This window comes from Gouania willdenowi, chromosome 6 (assembly GCF_900634775.1).
Source record: "Gouania willdenowi chromosome 6, fGouWil2.1, whole genome shotgun sequence".
Classification (NCBI taxonomy): Eukaryota; Metazoa; Chordata; class Actinopteri; order Blenniiformes; family Gobiesocidae; genus Gouania; species Gouania willdenowi.
The window spans coordinates 39550499-39567930 of NC_041049.1; the positions used below are offsets into that span (position 1 = coordinate 39550499).

Consider the following 17432-nt stretch of genomic DNA (forward strand, 5'->3'; position numbering starts at 1 on the left):
TGTTAGCATCTCTAATGATAACAGGTCAGCTTGACCAATGTCTTAAATCAGCTGTAAAATACACAAAAAAATATTATCCATCATCTAATTTATTTCTCATCTCTTGGTTACCTTGTTTGGCTTCCTAATCAATGAAAATATTGGTATCAATATTTTTGGTGTGGGCGTCAGAGCCTTTTTTCTGTTACTATACCCTGAGGTTTATTAATTTTTTAAATGCTATATTGATCCTTCAGAGAACTGACAGGTAAATTGATCTGAAACAAATTGTAATGATAATTCACTTCGTACAGTATGTGTAACACATAGAACTGTAACAGGTTTGCTTTAATTAAATTGGAATTGAAAGTTTTTATATAATTTCCATGTCAATTATCGAAATTTAATTACAACAGCAACATGTTTCAAATACATTTTTTATTATAATTACATTATAATTGTAATTAAATGGACTTGGTAAATGGACTTGATTTTATATAGCACTTTATCCCCACACTGAAGCAGTCTCAAAGCACTTTACATATCAGCTCATTCACCCAATCACTCTCACATTCACACACCAGTGGGACAGGACAGCCATGCAAGGCACTAGTCAACCACTGGGAGCAATTTAGGGTTCAGTGTCTTGCCCAAGGACACTTCGACACATAGTCAGGTACTGGGATCGAACCCCCAACCTCTCGATCAGAAGACGACCCACGGTCGCCCGTGGCTCAGGTGGTAGTAATTGTGTAATAACCAAATAATTGTTAATTACACAATTACAATTTACCCCAACCTTGACACATGCAAAAATTGCCCTAAACTGACGCCTATGGTGAAAACACAATTATGAATATGACCAGGATTCACCAACCTCTAACAGGTGAATAAAACGTACAATGAATGCCTCTAACCTATAGATCACATGTTCAAACCATCCAATCTGGCCCACAGGAGAAAATTAAAAAGGAAATAACCAAATATTTCAGTTGTAGATAAATCAGCTGCTCTAAATACACAAATTCAGTTAAACAACACAATAATTTCTACCACTGGAATGGATTACATATCTCTTGAAGGGAAAAATGGCTTGTTTGAATCTATATGGAGGTCATTTATCACATATGTGGAATGTTTGGACCTATCCGAGGATCATAATGTCGAGGACTCTTGAGACTCACTTGACTTGGGTTTTTTTTTTTTTTTTTTTTTTCCCCATTCTTTGTTTCCACTTTCTTGGAATTATGGAAGTCTCTGTACACTTTTATAAGTTCTCATTCTTCATGAAGAAACATAGGCACGGATACATGTCTGAGAGGTTGTACCGTTATGTGCTGTAAAATCTAAAAATAATAAACATTTGGTTGGAAAAAAAAAACACCTCAATATTTGGAGGACCATAATTTTCCCACGCTTTTATGACATTAAGTTGTTGAAATAACTAAATTTTACTAAAATTATTTCATATAACTTCCCCATATTGGATAAAAATTGGTCACAAAATCAATAAAAATTGAAAGGCAAAATCCTGCAGGGACTGATATCTGTCACTTATTGCCTGGATATTATTGGTGCCTTACACACTTACATACTTCATTTATGTCGTGTGAAGTGCAAACTTGTGAACATTAATGTTGAATTAATGCTCGTTTTCTCGCCTAAATTCTGGGGCCCACTTAAGCTCAAACTACTTTGTATTTGGCCCGTGAACTAAAATGAGTTTGGCACCCCTGATGTAGATGGACGTTTACCGGTTGGTTTCGTTGCGCGTGAAGCCTGATGGACAGTCGATCATACATTCCCCCGCGTGGATAACAAAGTGGGGTTCACTGGGCAGGTGGACCTGGGAGCACAAGTCCATGGTGATGCAGCGCCAGCCTTCAAACTTGTAGGTGTCTGGGGGACAGTGGGGAACGCAGCGCCCCTCATGGTAGAAGTGAAGGCAGGCGGAGCACGCCATGGCGTTGTTTGGCTCGGTGCAGCCCCCCAGACACTGCTCATGGCAGCAATGGCCTTGGTCCGTGCACGCCAGCTTACAGTGGGGTGGACACACTGGTGGAGACGGACATAAAAAGAGGAGGAAACGGATCAGATTTAGAGCTTTACTTTACACTTCTGTAACTCAGTCAGGAAGGATAAAGACAGAGCAGAGGATTCACCAGCATTACGTGTTAAATAATGATAGATAATAAAAAAAGGATGATGAAGATATATTCCTGGTGTTAAATACTGTATCTATACACTGAATACACAGACAGACAGTGTGCTGGTACATTGTGTTCTAATGAAAGACCTGGACTGCATTGAATCAGGAGGCTTTCTACTGTTTTCACTGTTTGGAAATATATGAACCAAAGATTGTTAGAAACACACTCTTTCTGATTTAATTCAGATATATTGGTTGTTTTATTTTGTAGGCAGACATTTGAACTGATGATTGAAGGAAGATGGTTTTAGTTTGTGTTCTCCATCATATTATTAAATGTTAGAGTACCCAGAATGTTGACTGAAGTTCTGAACATTTAGAAAAAGTAAAGTGAATGAACAAATGAATGAATCTGAGAGATTAAAAATGACTACAAAGTGTTTCCAACGTCCGTCTCCTCATCAACACTGCAGCATTTTATAGATGCCACATGCAAACAGCTTAACATAGACACAGTGAGTTTGTACGGCTGGAATATATATATATATATATATATATATATATATATATATATATATATATATATATATATATAGAGAGAGAGAGAGAGAGAGAGAGAGAGAGAGAGAGAGAGAGAGAGAGAGAGAGAGAGAGAGAGATTTTCACCACTGGCTGACAAAATTCACTAACAAATAAGTGCGCAAAAAAAGATGATTTATGTACTGTATATCTATATATTAGAGCTGGGCAAAAAATCGATTTAATCGATTTATCAAATTTGTAGATAAATACCATTTTTATTTTGCAAATTCAAATAAAAGCCAGTCCCCTCTTTGTTTACATGTGTTTACCCTTTGAGTAGGCTATATGTGTGCCACAGGCATGTTTAATCTTTTATTCGCACTATGTTGAGTTGCAAAGGGAAGAGTTTATTATTTTTTTAATTGTAATGTTATATGCTATAAAATATGTAGTTATCTGATTTTTTTGATCAGAAAATTTAAGCTATTGTGAAGTTGCTGTTGCACTTTTGTTTAAACCTGGGTTAAAGCTTGTTCTATGCATTTTAACTATTGAGGACAATCACAGCGATAATGTTGCACTTTTGAGAATACAGTATATCTGATGTCTGCAGTCATTTTTAAGTGCATTGAAAAAAACAATCGAAAATCCAATTGAAACTCAAATTTTTCTTTAAAAAATCAGGGTTTTTTTTTTTTCAGGCAAAATCGTCCAGCCCTACTATATATAGTTCTTTCCACTTTTTCTTCTTTATCTTATTTCTACCATTTTCTCACTTTTTGTTCTTCTTTTTTCCATTTGTTTTTTTTTTTTTTTTTAAACACAAAATGACAACAGAAACACGTAAAATTAGAGAAAATAAAAATTCCAAAACGACAACAGAAAGCCAAATAATCCACCCAAAATCAAATTTGAGCAAGATAGATTTCCACTACTGGCTTTAATACTGACAGATAAGTGTGGGAAAAATGATAATTATATATCTATACACACTATTACAATATTGTCCCAGATCTGATGCTGCAGGATCACTTTATGACTTCTCTATTTGTTTTAAAATTAATGCAAAAAAACCCAACAAAATCTGTTTTTAGGTTTAAGATCAAAGTCAAACATTCATATGTAATGCTTAAAAGAACCTCTTCCGTTCAGTCAGTAAATCAAAGACAACGCAGTGTTTTAAATTAAGCTGGAGTAACATGAAAAGATGAACGAACCTCATTGTTTACTAAGCATGACTTAGAAACCAACTAAACACACACAGCAATGGGTATTTAAATGTGGATTTCCCCAGGGCATGAAAACATTCTAAGGCCTTCATCATCATCGACGAGGAGGACGAAGGTTTGGAAACAGAAAACCCCATTGTTAGCAGCAGCTCAGATAATGACAAGCTGGATTCTGATGGTTTCTCAATGAGATGCTAATTGCTAAAAGGGGTTTTACTTTCAAACGCTCACAGCAGTTTGTTTCCTGTGGACGATTAATAAGAAAAATCCTCAGGAAAAACAGATGTAGCAGATGTTTCCCACAGTTCACTGAGACGCTGCAGACAAGGCTGTCCTCATTTCATTCTGTGGAGAGAGCACCTGCGAGTGTGTGTGTGTGCGTGTGTGCGTGCATGCGTGTGTGTGTTGACTGAGGAGTTCCCGCCCTGATAAAAAAAAAAAAAGGCACACCGAGGCCTGTTTGTCCAACAAATAAAAGGCCTCCACTGGCCATTTTTTAAGAGTCTCTTTGGTGTTTAGTGCTATTTATTGTTGTGATTTCTAGTAGCACTTCAAGACAACATTTTTCCCACATGGACGATAGAACTGAAGTGTAGTGGAAAGAAGGAAACGCTGCTCTCGGTTCCTTAGCAACTGCCTCCGTGTATGGAAAACTGTTGGAGTATAAATGTGATATCAGTGATTTCCATCAATAATAAACTCTACTAGTGCTCAGGTTAGGTTTACTGGTGTGTGAGTAAACTTTACTAGTGAAGTAAAAAAATGCATTAAGCAAAAACTGTCACTAGTGTACTAAACATTATATGCTAATAAGGGGGGCGCGGAAAGTACATTCAGGCTTGTCTATGGCTTTCAAAAGTATTCCAACCAATCAGGGAGCTGGTTTTGGTTCTAATCCCTCCTACTTCATTTGCATTAGGTATACTAGTACTACTAGCTAATATTTTAGCTTTACTAGTAGTACCAGTAAACTAAAAACATTGTACTAGTATTGACAGATCCTAGAGCAGTAAAATCGTTCTCGGATCCGTTTTCTCTGATAGTCCTCCTTGGTTTTTCTGATAGTCCTCCTGGTTTTTCTGATAGTCCTCCTCATTTGGTCGGTGTGAACATGAAAACGAAGTCTAGAGCAGATGAAACTGGAGAATTCTAGAGTGATTGTGTCTGTCTCAGAGCGTTTCCAGTCAAGGTCTAGAGTGATTAGGTTCGCTGGGAACACAACTGTTCTCAGAGCGGATGAAAGCGCACGGCATTGTGGGTGATCAGGAGAACCGGTGACGGCCCAAACCAGGGCTTTAAAACCACCAAAAGCATGACAACTTGTTGCTGCTCCATTGTTAAACTCTAAGATAAATAAATAAATACAGACGACAGATGTAGTTTTTGTATGAAATAAATCATCTTTAAATGCTTTTTTTGTGACAAATAGGTTTAAATGTCACAGACAGGATTTTGTTAAAGCCAGTGCAGATTTTAGATTGTGATATGTTTAAAAAATAAAAATGCTCATTGGATTTTTGTAATATATAACATGGTTGTTAAATTGTACAAACATGTGAAATGTCTTATGATTAGTAGTTGTTAGTTAGCAGCTAGTAAATAAAGAAGGAACATGATGATTTTCTGTGAAATGTAATGAAAATTAAAGAATTGCACAAATGAAGAAAAATAAAGTGTTGCACAATTGAAACTTAAACATTTCCTACCTTTTGCAAGTTACTTAAGCTTATATCACACAGTGGTTGCCCTCGCATTGTTCTCTACCTTTTCAATTGCTCACAGTATCAGAAAGGTATTTAGTGTTTACTGTCTTTTCTCAGCCTGTATGTCATTCTTTATGAAACATGATGATACACACACGCACGCACGCACGCACACACACGCACACACACACACACGCACACACGCACACACGCACACACACACACGCACACACACACACACACACACACACAGAGCCAACTCAACTCATGTTTCACCTCACAGGGGATAGGATAGTAATCTCTCTCAGCCCAGAAATACTTTTTTTTGTCTTTTTTTCCTTCAGACTGTCAACTTTAATTAGAAGGGAATGGAGTTACATGGCCTACGTGCACAACTTTCATCGACAAACACACACAAGAAAGGGAAAGACATTTGATAATAAATGCAAAATATATGGTTTGTATTTCTGGCCATGGCTTCAAATACTGTATGCAATGTCAAACTTCCCGTAAAACCACGTCAGCATTGGAATATACAGCGTTCCCTGTGATGGAAGCACAAGTGAAGCACAGTGAGCAGCAGCTCTAAGGTTTGACCTGAGGAGGAGTGTATATATAACTACAGTATATAACGTGCACCACACGTGTGTGTCACAGGCAGGGTGGAAATGACTGGGAGGAGTCTAATGCAGTGGGTCTCAATCTGTTCAGCCTGCAAACTTCAAATTAAGGTTCAGAGAGCAGGGACCCCCGCTGTACCTGAAAGTGATTGAACACAGACATGAACAATGAAGAACAGTCATGTGGAGACAGGGCCATCTTTAAGGGGGAATAAAGGGGAGAAATGATGGTCCATTGTTCTATGAATCTGTGATAACCACATTTATTTATGTATTCTAATAATATCAACTGTTATCCAGGACATTAAGTATTATTTGTGTCATAGTATATAGTAACCCAAAAGATGTGAATCATTGTTTTAATCAAAAATACAACGGGTGGGAAAAGGTGGTGAAATGGGCTTTTTTTTTTTAAACACAGAAATTGGTTAAAAGTTGCAAATTAGAGTGGCCAAAAAACTGACGGAAAAAGTGATTAAAAAAAGGGTTCAAAGTGTCAATATTGGCTTAAAAAGTAGGAACAATTAGTTTAAACTGGCAAATAAAGGGCATGACAAAAGGTGAATGTGGTTAAATTGTTAAAAAGAAACATGACATATGGTGAAAAGAGGTTAAAAGTGACAAAAATGCACCAACATATGTGACATTAGGCGGAAAAGTGGTGGAAAGGGTTTATAAGTGCTGAACATGTATTAAAGTGGAAGAAATGTGCAGCAAAGGCATTTAAATTTGATGAAGTGGCAGAAATGGGAGTAATGTAGCAAAAATGTGGCAAGAAAAAGAGATGAAAATAGATTAAAATATTGCTTGGTGTAGTTGAAGAAAAAGGGTAAAAAAAATAAGCAAAAATGGGCTCAAATTGTTCAGAAAATATTCTTAGTTTCTTGAGGGCATCTGGCGACTCTCTCCCAGTGTCTCACGACTCCAAATGGGGTCCTGAGCCCAAGATTGAGAACCCCTGGTCTAATGACACGTGGCAACCATTCTGGAGCAGCTCCAAAACAAATGGCACAGATTCTTTCAAAGCTACACTATTAAATGCTAACATGCACACACTTACACACACAGCTCACCTGTTATTTAATTAGAAAGCTGACTCAGGCATAAGTGTGGTTAAATTCAGCAGATGAGTTTTGCAGAGTTTGCAGAGAAAGAGGAGAGGGAGACTTTCCTTGGACTCCGACCAACAGGGGGCAGCCAAGCCAAACTCTAATGAGTCCCACAGGAGCCTCTCACACATCATTTTCAACAGATTCCTCAATGAGGGAAATATTCCAAACATGCATAACTTAAGGGAGGAGGCTGCCTTAAATCCATATAAGTCGACCCAGTTGGACTGTGGGACTCAACAGACTTGTGATATTACAGATACAATTCACTATTTATAGAGGCTCTTAAAACAGCTTCCCTTACAACCTCAAACATGCAGAGCTTCAAAAAGAGGGAACAACAGATATGAGGATTTCACCACATGATATTTCATAAAATGTTCATCATCGGGCAAGGTTTGCATATATGGTTCTCAAGCTTTGGGGTCAGGACCTCATTTGGGGTCGCAAGACACTGAGAAGGGTCACCAAATGCCTTCAAGAAACTACAAATATTTTAGGACCGGAATAATATTTTGTGAACAATTTGAGCCCATTTCTGCATATTTTTACCCTTTTTCTGCAACTACACCAAACTTGCCATATATAGTTTTTCATTTTGACATTATTGTCAAATGTTTGGGAATTAATTGGAGGATATGCTAAATATCTTTATTTTTCATTGTTTTTGTTTTGTTTTTATGATTTCGAGTAACTCCAACTCTGCACTCTAAAGACTTATTTTTATTCATGGTTCTGACTGTTCGTACTGAAATGGGCAAAACTGCTCCGTGTTCATGGCACACTTTCTAAAAAGTCTTTAAACTGCAGAGTTGGTCCTAAGGGGAGAGTTTAGGGCCCTTTTTCAAAAACTTTATCTTGCTCTTGTTTTAGACTATTTGGTCGACTTTTGCACTTTTGTTTTTCATAAGCTCTTCTTCTGTGACATTTGAGTATTATTGATAAACTGTAACTTGTTTAATGTGCTGCTGCTGCTTTTCTTAACCAGGAAACATTCATAAGAGAGAATGTTAATCTCAATGTGGTTCTAAAGTTTAATGAAATTATGTTTTTTTCCTGCTCTTTTCCCTGAACAAACAGGAGTGAGAGTGACCGGTCCACTGCAGCTCGCACGGGCACCGCAACAACAGTTCCATCCCTAAATACAAGTGGGTGGGGCTTGGGGAAAGGCTGAAATCTGAGTGTGAAAGGGTTCAAAGCTGAATTATCAAACAACTGCATCACCTCAGTGGGAAAATGGGGGCTAATGTAGGGTGACCAGATACCAGATGTCCCGATTTACCCGAGACAGTCCCGGTTTTCAGAGTTACATCCCATGTCACAGTCGATTTACCCCAAACCATTGATTAGTCCGAGTTCTTCAAAAACTCAGTCCCATTTGTCCTGTTTATAAAGAAATTGACGTCTGATGCAGCTGTCAGAAAAGACCCTGAAAGCAGCAGCGTATTTCGCTTAAAAATGTGATCTCTGTGGAGTCTAAGCTGTCAATCACAATTGTTGCCATAGAAGCGCTTGCAATATAAACCAATTAAAAAGCTCAAAAGTCTTCCATACGTTTGAAACTCAATGCTGATTGGCATTGACAATATTACTCGTTTGCTTCCTCTCATGCTTTCTTCTTCAACATGCCAAAAATGATTCAGCTTTTGCAATCATACATTTCATCCTAAAGGAAGAAAAATTGTGACCTTTTCATTACAAATAAAAGCTTATGCAAACAGTTTATTTTGAAAATCTGTCATCTTCCTTGGTTAACTTACTGTCCTGGTTTTGAAATCTGGTCACCCTAGGCTAGCACTAGGAGCAGCACTAGCACTAGGAGCAGCACTAGCACTAGGAGCAGCAATAGCACTAGGAGCAGCACTAGCACTAGGAGCAGCACTAGCACTAGGAGCAGCACTAGCACTAGGAGCAGCACTAGCACTAGGAGCAGCAATAGCACTAGGAGCAGCAATAGCACTAGGAGCAGCACTAGCACTTGGAGCAGCACTAGCACTAGGAGCAGCACTAGCACTAGGAGCAGCAATAGCAATAGCACTAGCAGCACTAGCATCAGCAGCTCTTTATCTGAATGCCAGTCATGTCCTGTTTGTGTGAGATTCTGCTGCGTAAGTCGACTATGAGAATGTTTATGTTGAGTTGCTGACAACACGTTTACTGCTACTTGTGATGATGAATGAGCTACTGCATAAAAACACAAGAAAAGCTGCACATTTTCCATGGCCTTCATTGTAAAACATTCATCAGATCTTTTTACCTCACAGTCGTTACTGAAAAGACTGACAGACAGTTGCGAAATCATTCATTATTCACAGCGGGACTGGAGGAAAGGCAGGGGTGACGGGGGGGGGGGGGGGGGGGGGGTAGGAAGGCAGCCACGCTCCCAGCCAATGGCAGTGTGGCACGGGAGGAGCTTATCCTCATGATTGACATGTTATTGAGTCTGGAGAGGAGACTGTAAACAAGTCCTCTCCTGACCAGACGGAGGGGGGGAGGGAGGGGAGGGGGAGTGTAACCATAGCGATTAGGAATGACTTTTCCACGGACTCAGAAAAGGGTTAAGAATGAAGAACTCATGGATCAAAGCCTATAGAGAACACGTTAGAGGAAGATACTGTGAAAAGAAGAATCAGACAAGATGAGAAAGAGGAAAAAAACGAGGAGATTAGAGTGGAAAGGGGAGTAGTAGTAATATTAGTAGTATTAGTAGTAGTAATATTAGTAATATTAGTAATATTAGTAGTAGTAATATTAGTAATATTAGTAGTATTAGTAGTAGTAATATTAGTAATATTAGTAGTATTAGTAGTAGTAATATTAGTAATATTAGTAGTATTAGTAGTATTAGTAGTAATATTAGTAGTAGTAATATTAGTAATATTAGTAGTATTAGTAGTATTAGTAGTAATATTAGTAGTAGTAATAGTAGTAGTAATATTAGTAATATTAGTAGTATTAGTAGTAATATTAGTAGTAGTAATATTAGTAGTATTAGTAGTAATATTAGTAGTAGTAATAGTAGTAGTAATATTAGTAATATTAGTAGTATTAGTAGTAATATTAGTAGTATTAGTAGTAATATTAGTAATATTAGTAGTAATATTAGTAATAGTAGTATTAGTAGTAGTAATATTAGTAGTAGTAATAGTAGTAGTAATATTAGTAATATTAGTAGTATTAGTAGTAATATTAGTAGTAGTAATATTAGTAGTAGTAATATTAGTAGTAGTAATATTAGTAATATTAGTAGTATTAGTAGTAATATTAGTAGTATTAGCAGTAATATTAGTAATATTAGTAGTATTAGTAGTAGTAATATTAGTAATATTAGTAGTATTAGTAGTAATATTAGTAGTATTAGTAGTAGTAATATTAGTAATATTAGTAGTAGTAGTATTAGTATTAGTAGTATTATTAGTAGTATTAGTAGTATTAGTAGTAGTATTAGTAGTAGTATTAGTAGTAGTAATATTAGTAATATTAGTATTATTAGTAGTATTAGTAGTATTAGTAGTAGTATTAGTAGTAGTAATATTAGTAATATTAGTATTATTAGTAGTATTAGTATTAGTAGTATTATTAGTAGTATTAGTAGCATTAGTAGTAGTATTAGTAGTATTAGTAGTAGTATTAGTAGTATTAGTATTAGTAGTATTAGTAGTAGTATTAGTAGCATTAGTAGTAGTATTAGTATTAGTAGTATTAGTAGTAGTATTAGTAGTATTAGTAGTAGTATTAGTAGCATTATTAGTATTATTAGTAGTATTAGTAGTATTAGTAGTAGTATTAGTAGCATTAGTAGTAGTATTAGTAGTATTAGTAGTAGTATTAGTAGCATTATTAGTATTATTAGTAGTAGTAGTAGTATTAGTAGTATTAGTAGTAGTATTAGTAGCATTAGTAGTAGTATTAGTAGTAGTAGACTGACTGTGAAGGAAGTGTTCAAATACTGTTTTTATGTTGAGTTTATTTTATAATAACAATAAAAACATCAGGAACTGTAGCAATTACCCAAAGTTCAAACCAGTTCTCAAACAATGGTTGAAAACAAACCAGTCCTGCATCCATAGATAATGTTGTACTTTTTTGTTGGGCTCTTTTAACTCCTGACTGTTGTTATTGTAAATAGTAGATGTGTTTGTCTCATTGTGCCATGTTACTTAACTGTGTGTTAAATGTTATTGTTCAATTGTATGTTATATCACATTTAGCTGCCTCAGGACAAGGGAGGAAAATTAGCTATCGTGCTAACTCTGGCATGTTGATGTTGATGCTAATTGCTGACACACTGATTAATATGTAATGTCCTAATTAAAAAAATAAAGAAATAAAATGAATTGAGAACAATCCCCTTACAAGTTTGACCTGAAGGAAAATAAATTAATTATAGGAAAACATTTTACGTAGATACATAAAATGCAGCTTTTACTAATAAATATGCAACAGGTCCAAACTTTAAAGTACATCTAATTTTTTTTAGAGCTGGAAATGTTCAACTAATTGTTTTTTATTAATTGTTTCTTTCTAGATTCTAGTAAACATTCAACTTTATTTTTACTGTTATTTTAATGAGTTTTAAAGAAGAACTACAATTGTGACCTTTTTTAATATAGGTAACTTTTTTATCCATTTTGTTGAAATTTTGTTACGATGGGAGGCACTAAAATGTTTTATTCTTGAAAGGGGTTTAGGGTTACATAATTACTGCATACTTTGCTATGATAAACACATAAGGCTCAGAACCCAAACACTTCCCATCACTGTTATTCACTGCAGCTTTTACTCTTGGGTATAGAACAGTTTTCCACCCTAACCATTGGAGCTGTCTGTGCAGTCACAGCTTTAAAGTTCAGGTTAAGAACAGACATACAGTAGCAGATAACAGTGCAGAAAGTGGTTGACAGGAGGTTCAACCCCAAACCCACCCACCCCCACCCCCACTTTGAATGCCATCCGACCACATCCACATCCGGCAATCGGATCCTCCCCGTGAGCGTTGGGTGGATCACTCCAAACACTTGTTTAAACCACATTAGCCCGGGCGGGTGGAGAGAGACTAGACTTCCTCTACTGAACCCCATCAGGAATAACTCCAGAGTGTCTGATTATCTGATCTAAAGGGGACTTCATCCACCTTTATCAGCCTGAAAGTATCTGTTGAATCCCTTTTCAGACCAATAGGAACAAACTGTGTGTATTTCTCCCACTCCTGTGCCCTTTAAAGAGCAGCAGAGGCAGCTTTTTTTTCCTTTTTTTTTTTACACACAGCTATGTGTGTTCAGGCATGCGTGGCATTTCCCTTCACTCATGCTCAATCACAACAACAACAACACACACACCTTCCTTCAGCCTCAGGTCTAGGAACCAAACTGTTGTTGTTGTTGTTGTTGTTGTTGTTGTTGTTGTTGTTGTTGTTGTTGTTGTTGTTGTTGTTGTTGTTGTTGTTGTTGTTGTTGTTGTTGTTGTTGTTGTTGTTGTTGTTGTTGTTTTGGTGGTGGTGGTGGTGGTGGTGGTGGTGGTGTAAGATAATATAAAATACAAATACATCCCACAATATGAATTAGGCTGATCTGCATGAATGCAGCATCAGAGCCACAGACAAGGTAAATGAGAAAGTGCAACTGATCAGAGTGACTGTTTATTCTCCATTTATAATCTCACTAATTTAAGCATCAATTCCTGCATTAATTCCTTCCTGCTATGACTGCAGCAACAGTTTTGTTTTTGGACCGAATTATGGATTTTAATTCTTCATATATTAAAGAATTATTCCTCAATTGTGTCGTAAGTTGCTCTATACAGTTTCTCTGATTGTGATTGGTCTGATGCTGTAATCGCTATCCTACAAATCTTAATTACAACTCGCTAAGTTAAGCAAGTTTATTTCAGTCTGGTTACGTGCACGCTGTTGTGACAGAGGAGGAGATTACAGCGCCAGATCCATCACAATCAGAGAAATTGTATAGAGCAACATACGTCACAAATTAGAAATAATTCTTTAAAAATATGAAGAATTATAATCCATAATTGGACAGGTCGTTTGCTAAGAGAACTGATTAGTCAGGAGGCGGGGCTTTAGTACTCACTCAGATCCTAGCCAGAAGAAGACCTGGTCCCGACCAGGTTAGTCGTTCAGCCTAAGTTACCATGGTGATTTAGTTCCGTAAGACGTTAGCCAGCTTTGAAGGTTAGCACACTGATTAAATTCCGGAAAATAGCACGATAAGAGGAAATCCAGCTTCAAAGTACAGGTCCTTAATGTATGGACACACAGTTCTGTGCTCTTTACTTGTATGTCAGCTTGGTTGGTTGTCTGTAATAGAGTAAGTTATTGTGGGCACGCAACCTGTGAAGTACATACTCCACCTTAAAAGTCACTGAGCAGGTTTTTAATTTATGATTCCAAAATATAGAAAGTCTAAAAATTCAAACTATAGCTGTGTTTCCATCACAATTGGAAATGCACAAAATGTAAATATCTCAATAAAAACTGGGAATGGAAACACCTGAATTCAGAAAAAAACACTCAAATATTGATTAAAAAAGTATGTCGAAGAGGAGGCCAAGATATTTCTTAGCATTATACTTAAAATTATTAGTGCCACATTAAACGTGAAACAACAAAGGAATGCAGAGTGTTATAAGGAAGTTTGGAGCATCCATCTTCCTGCACAGAAGTCTCACAGGATGAGACTTCACCAGAGTTATCAGACTCTAAAACAACCTTCAATGGAAACACCTTCAAAGAGACATTAGACTATGTGGAAACTTTAGAAATATCAATTTTATTTTGGGAAAAACTGTAATGGAAACAAAGCTATTGATCAAAGAAGAAGATCAAAAGGAATCTATCTACTTCTAATTGTATGCCACACTTTGCAAAGCTAAACAACTGTTTACCAAATGACCAAAAAAAACATGCAGAGGTCAAAGCTGTAATTTAGTTTCTACTACAGACTCCCAGTAGGCCTGACTTCTCATACACTGGAAGTCCCATAGTCTCCACTCATCTCCTTCACTGTTTTTACACAATGCTTTAACTAACAGAATGTTTCCACTCACTTTAAAATATCATTGAAAAGGTGAAGTAAAATCTGTGTCTCTTTATGTTGAGAAGATTCATTTAGCAGCACAGCTTCATACCAATATTCAACATAAGTAGGGCCTCTACATCTTCATGCTCATGGGAAACTACTAAAATAAAATGGAATATAAAAATGGAATATAATAAATTCACTTCCAAAATAAGAAATTACAATATTGTTATAATTATTTTATAATAATAATAATTATTATTATTATTATTATTATTATTATTATTATTGTTATTCTTGTTGTTTTTCTTAAATTAAATCAAGCTGAAATGGCAATCTGACACTGAACAAAGCCTCACATGCATGTTTTGAGAAAATATTGCACATTTACATTAAATGTTTCTTTGTAAACAAGTGGACAAAGCGACAGAAATATCTATTTAAAATGGGGGGGGGGGGGGGGGGGGGGGGGTTCTTGTTAGCTTTAGCATGTGTAGCAAACGGCTAGACGACAAATCCTATCTTCTTCTTCTTCTTCTTCTTCTTCTGTGTAGTTTAATGGCGGTTGGCAACTCCATTAATCAGTTTTAAACATATTTTGCATGACAACAGAACATTTAAGAGCCTGTGATGACATCACATCTGATTAGGGAAGGAAGATGAAATGGATGAAAAACTAAAAATGACATGGAAATATTTCATTGAATTTGAAATTTAATTAAATACTTATTTATTGTCCACCGAGGTGGAAAATGGTCTTTGGCTCACCAAAATACACACTTTAATGCATTCAAGCCTATAATTGACTGTAAAAACAGATGTAAGATATAATTAAAGGTTAAATAAAGGTAGAGCAGTGCAGGTAAGGATTGGTCACTTTACACTTTATGGGAAGCTGAACGTCACACAGAAGGTGAGACGTTTGACTCATACCGACAGTTCACACTTCATAATGGCTTTTGTTCTGAATGTCTTCAGGCAACCATTGGTTAATAATCACCTGCATTTAATTTGAATGGTAATTATAGTCTATAAATACACTGAGAACTAATTACAGGAACGCAAACAATGCAGATAACATTGTTTATTTCAAATGTTAATATTAGTTATTGAGTGAGGACAGCACTAAACATACAAGTGTTCAAACTTTCCCATCCACTAAAATCTCTCTTTTACTTTTGGACTCAAACTTTTGAGAGGTTTATCTTATCTCCTCTGTGTTTAACTCCACACATACTGTACGAACGGGCTGGATCCACAGCACCTGTGAGTGCACACACTGGACTAGTCACACAGGACACAGACAGGTTCACCAGTCAGAGGTCAGGAGCTGCTCTCCCTGTATGAGCAGGAGTAGACAGCTAACGTGGACGGTAAAGGACAGCTGACACAAAGTGTGTGTAACATCATGAGGCTGTGATCATTTTTTTTGTCATTTACAAATTTTTTTGTCGTTTGCACATTTTGTTGTGTTTTTTTTTTTTTTTGTCCTTTGCAAAATCATTAAAAAGACTTATATAATAATAATAATAATAAAGAGGCAGCCGAGATGCTCTACAGATTCACACACACTTACACTTGAATTATATTATACATTTTCATTTGTATATACTCCACACAGGAATTCGGCCAAAATGGCAAAGCCCTAAAGAGTTTATATGTGGTAAACAGAAAATTAAATCAGAGATATGTTCATATAAATGAAATATATATCTTGTTTTAATGCATATAAAATTGAACAAAGACCAAAATAGACACAATCACAGGCTCTTCCTTGAAGTGTTTCTGTTGGCCTGCTGGGAAATAAAGACAGATTTTAAATAGAGTGGTGAATTTTAGAAACGTTTCCTTCTTTTCACAGCCATATGCAATCTCCTCGTTTGACTGAAAGACACAAACACATTAGCTCGTAGCTCACTTTGGTGGCCCAGCTGCTGCTCTAAGAAATGCTTCTATTTCTCTGTCGTTACGACACTGGTCTGTCAGAGTATTAGTGTATCAACGCAGAGCTGCACTACTGCACTGCAGTCATGTAACACATCCCATCACAATGTAAACACAAGTCACGGGAACATTTTCACTGCTGTGACCTCAAATCAGCAGAATCTCATCCACAGTGCTCAAAGACAGGGGTTCTCAACTTTGGGGTCAGAACCCCATTTGGGGTCGCAAGACACTGTGAGTGGGTCGACAAATGCCTTTAAGAAACTAAGAATAATATATCAATTTCAGTCCATTTCTATTAATTTTTACCCTTTTTCTGAAACTACACCAAACTAGCCATATTTTAACCTATTTTCTTTGCTTTTTCTGGCCATATTTTTGCTTCTTTTTATTGCATTTTTACGACATTACTCCCATTTCTGCCACTTCTCCATCAAATTTCAATGTCTTGTCTGCACATTTTTTCCACTTTCAAGACATTTTCAGCACTTATAAACCCTCTCCACCACTTTTCCATCTAGTGTTACATATGTGACCCATTATTGTCTCTTTAAACCTCTTTACACCATATTTCATGCTGTTTTTTTTTTTTACCACATTCACGGTTTTTTATGCCCATTATTTGCCAGTTGAAAATAACTGTTACAATGTTGATGCTTTGAACTCTTTTTACAACTTTTTATGTCCATTTTTGCCCACTCTAATTTGCGACTTTTAACCAGTTTCTGTGGTTTATAAAATTCTTTTCACCATTTTTGGTCACATTTAACCCATATTATTTCTGATTAAAACACGGATTTACATCTTTAAGATGAGTATATATTATGGCCCAAATAATAACAAACTTCCTAGATAACAGTGTATATTATTCAGATTAATAAATAAATATGGTTATCATAGATTTATAGAACAATGGACCATCATTTTACTGACTTTTTGGACGGGCCCCAAAAAGCTCTCCCCTTTATTCCCCCTTATAGATGACCCTGTCTCCACATGACTGTTCTTTAATGTTCATGTTTGTGTTCAACCATCGGTCCCTCTATTTTGGGGGGTCGTGGGCTGAAAAGGTTGAGAAACACTCCTTAAATATTCACAAAATGATCTGATTAAATATCAGCCGTCTGTTTGTGTCATTTAAAA

General features: G+C 36.3%; 1 protein-coding gene across 1 annotated transcript in view; it reads right to left on the reverse strand.

The window, feature by feature from the left end:
• LOC114464233 (insulin-like growth factor 1 receptor) overlaps positions 1 to 17432 on the reverse strand; it is a 96206-nt gene that overhangs the window by 21558 nt on the left and 57216 nt on the right. The window contains exon 3 of the mRNA XM_028448290.1: positions 1734 to 2034. Within this exon, the coding sequence (XP_028304091.1) occupies positions 1734 to 2034 (301 nt within the window). The remainder of the gene's footprint in view (positions 1 to 1733; positions 2035 to 17432) is intronic.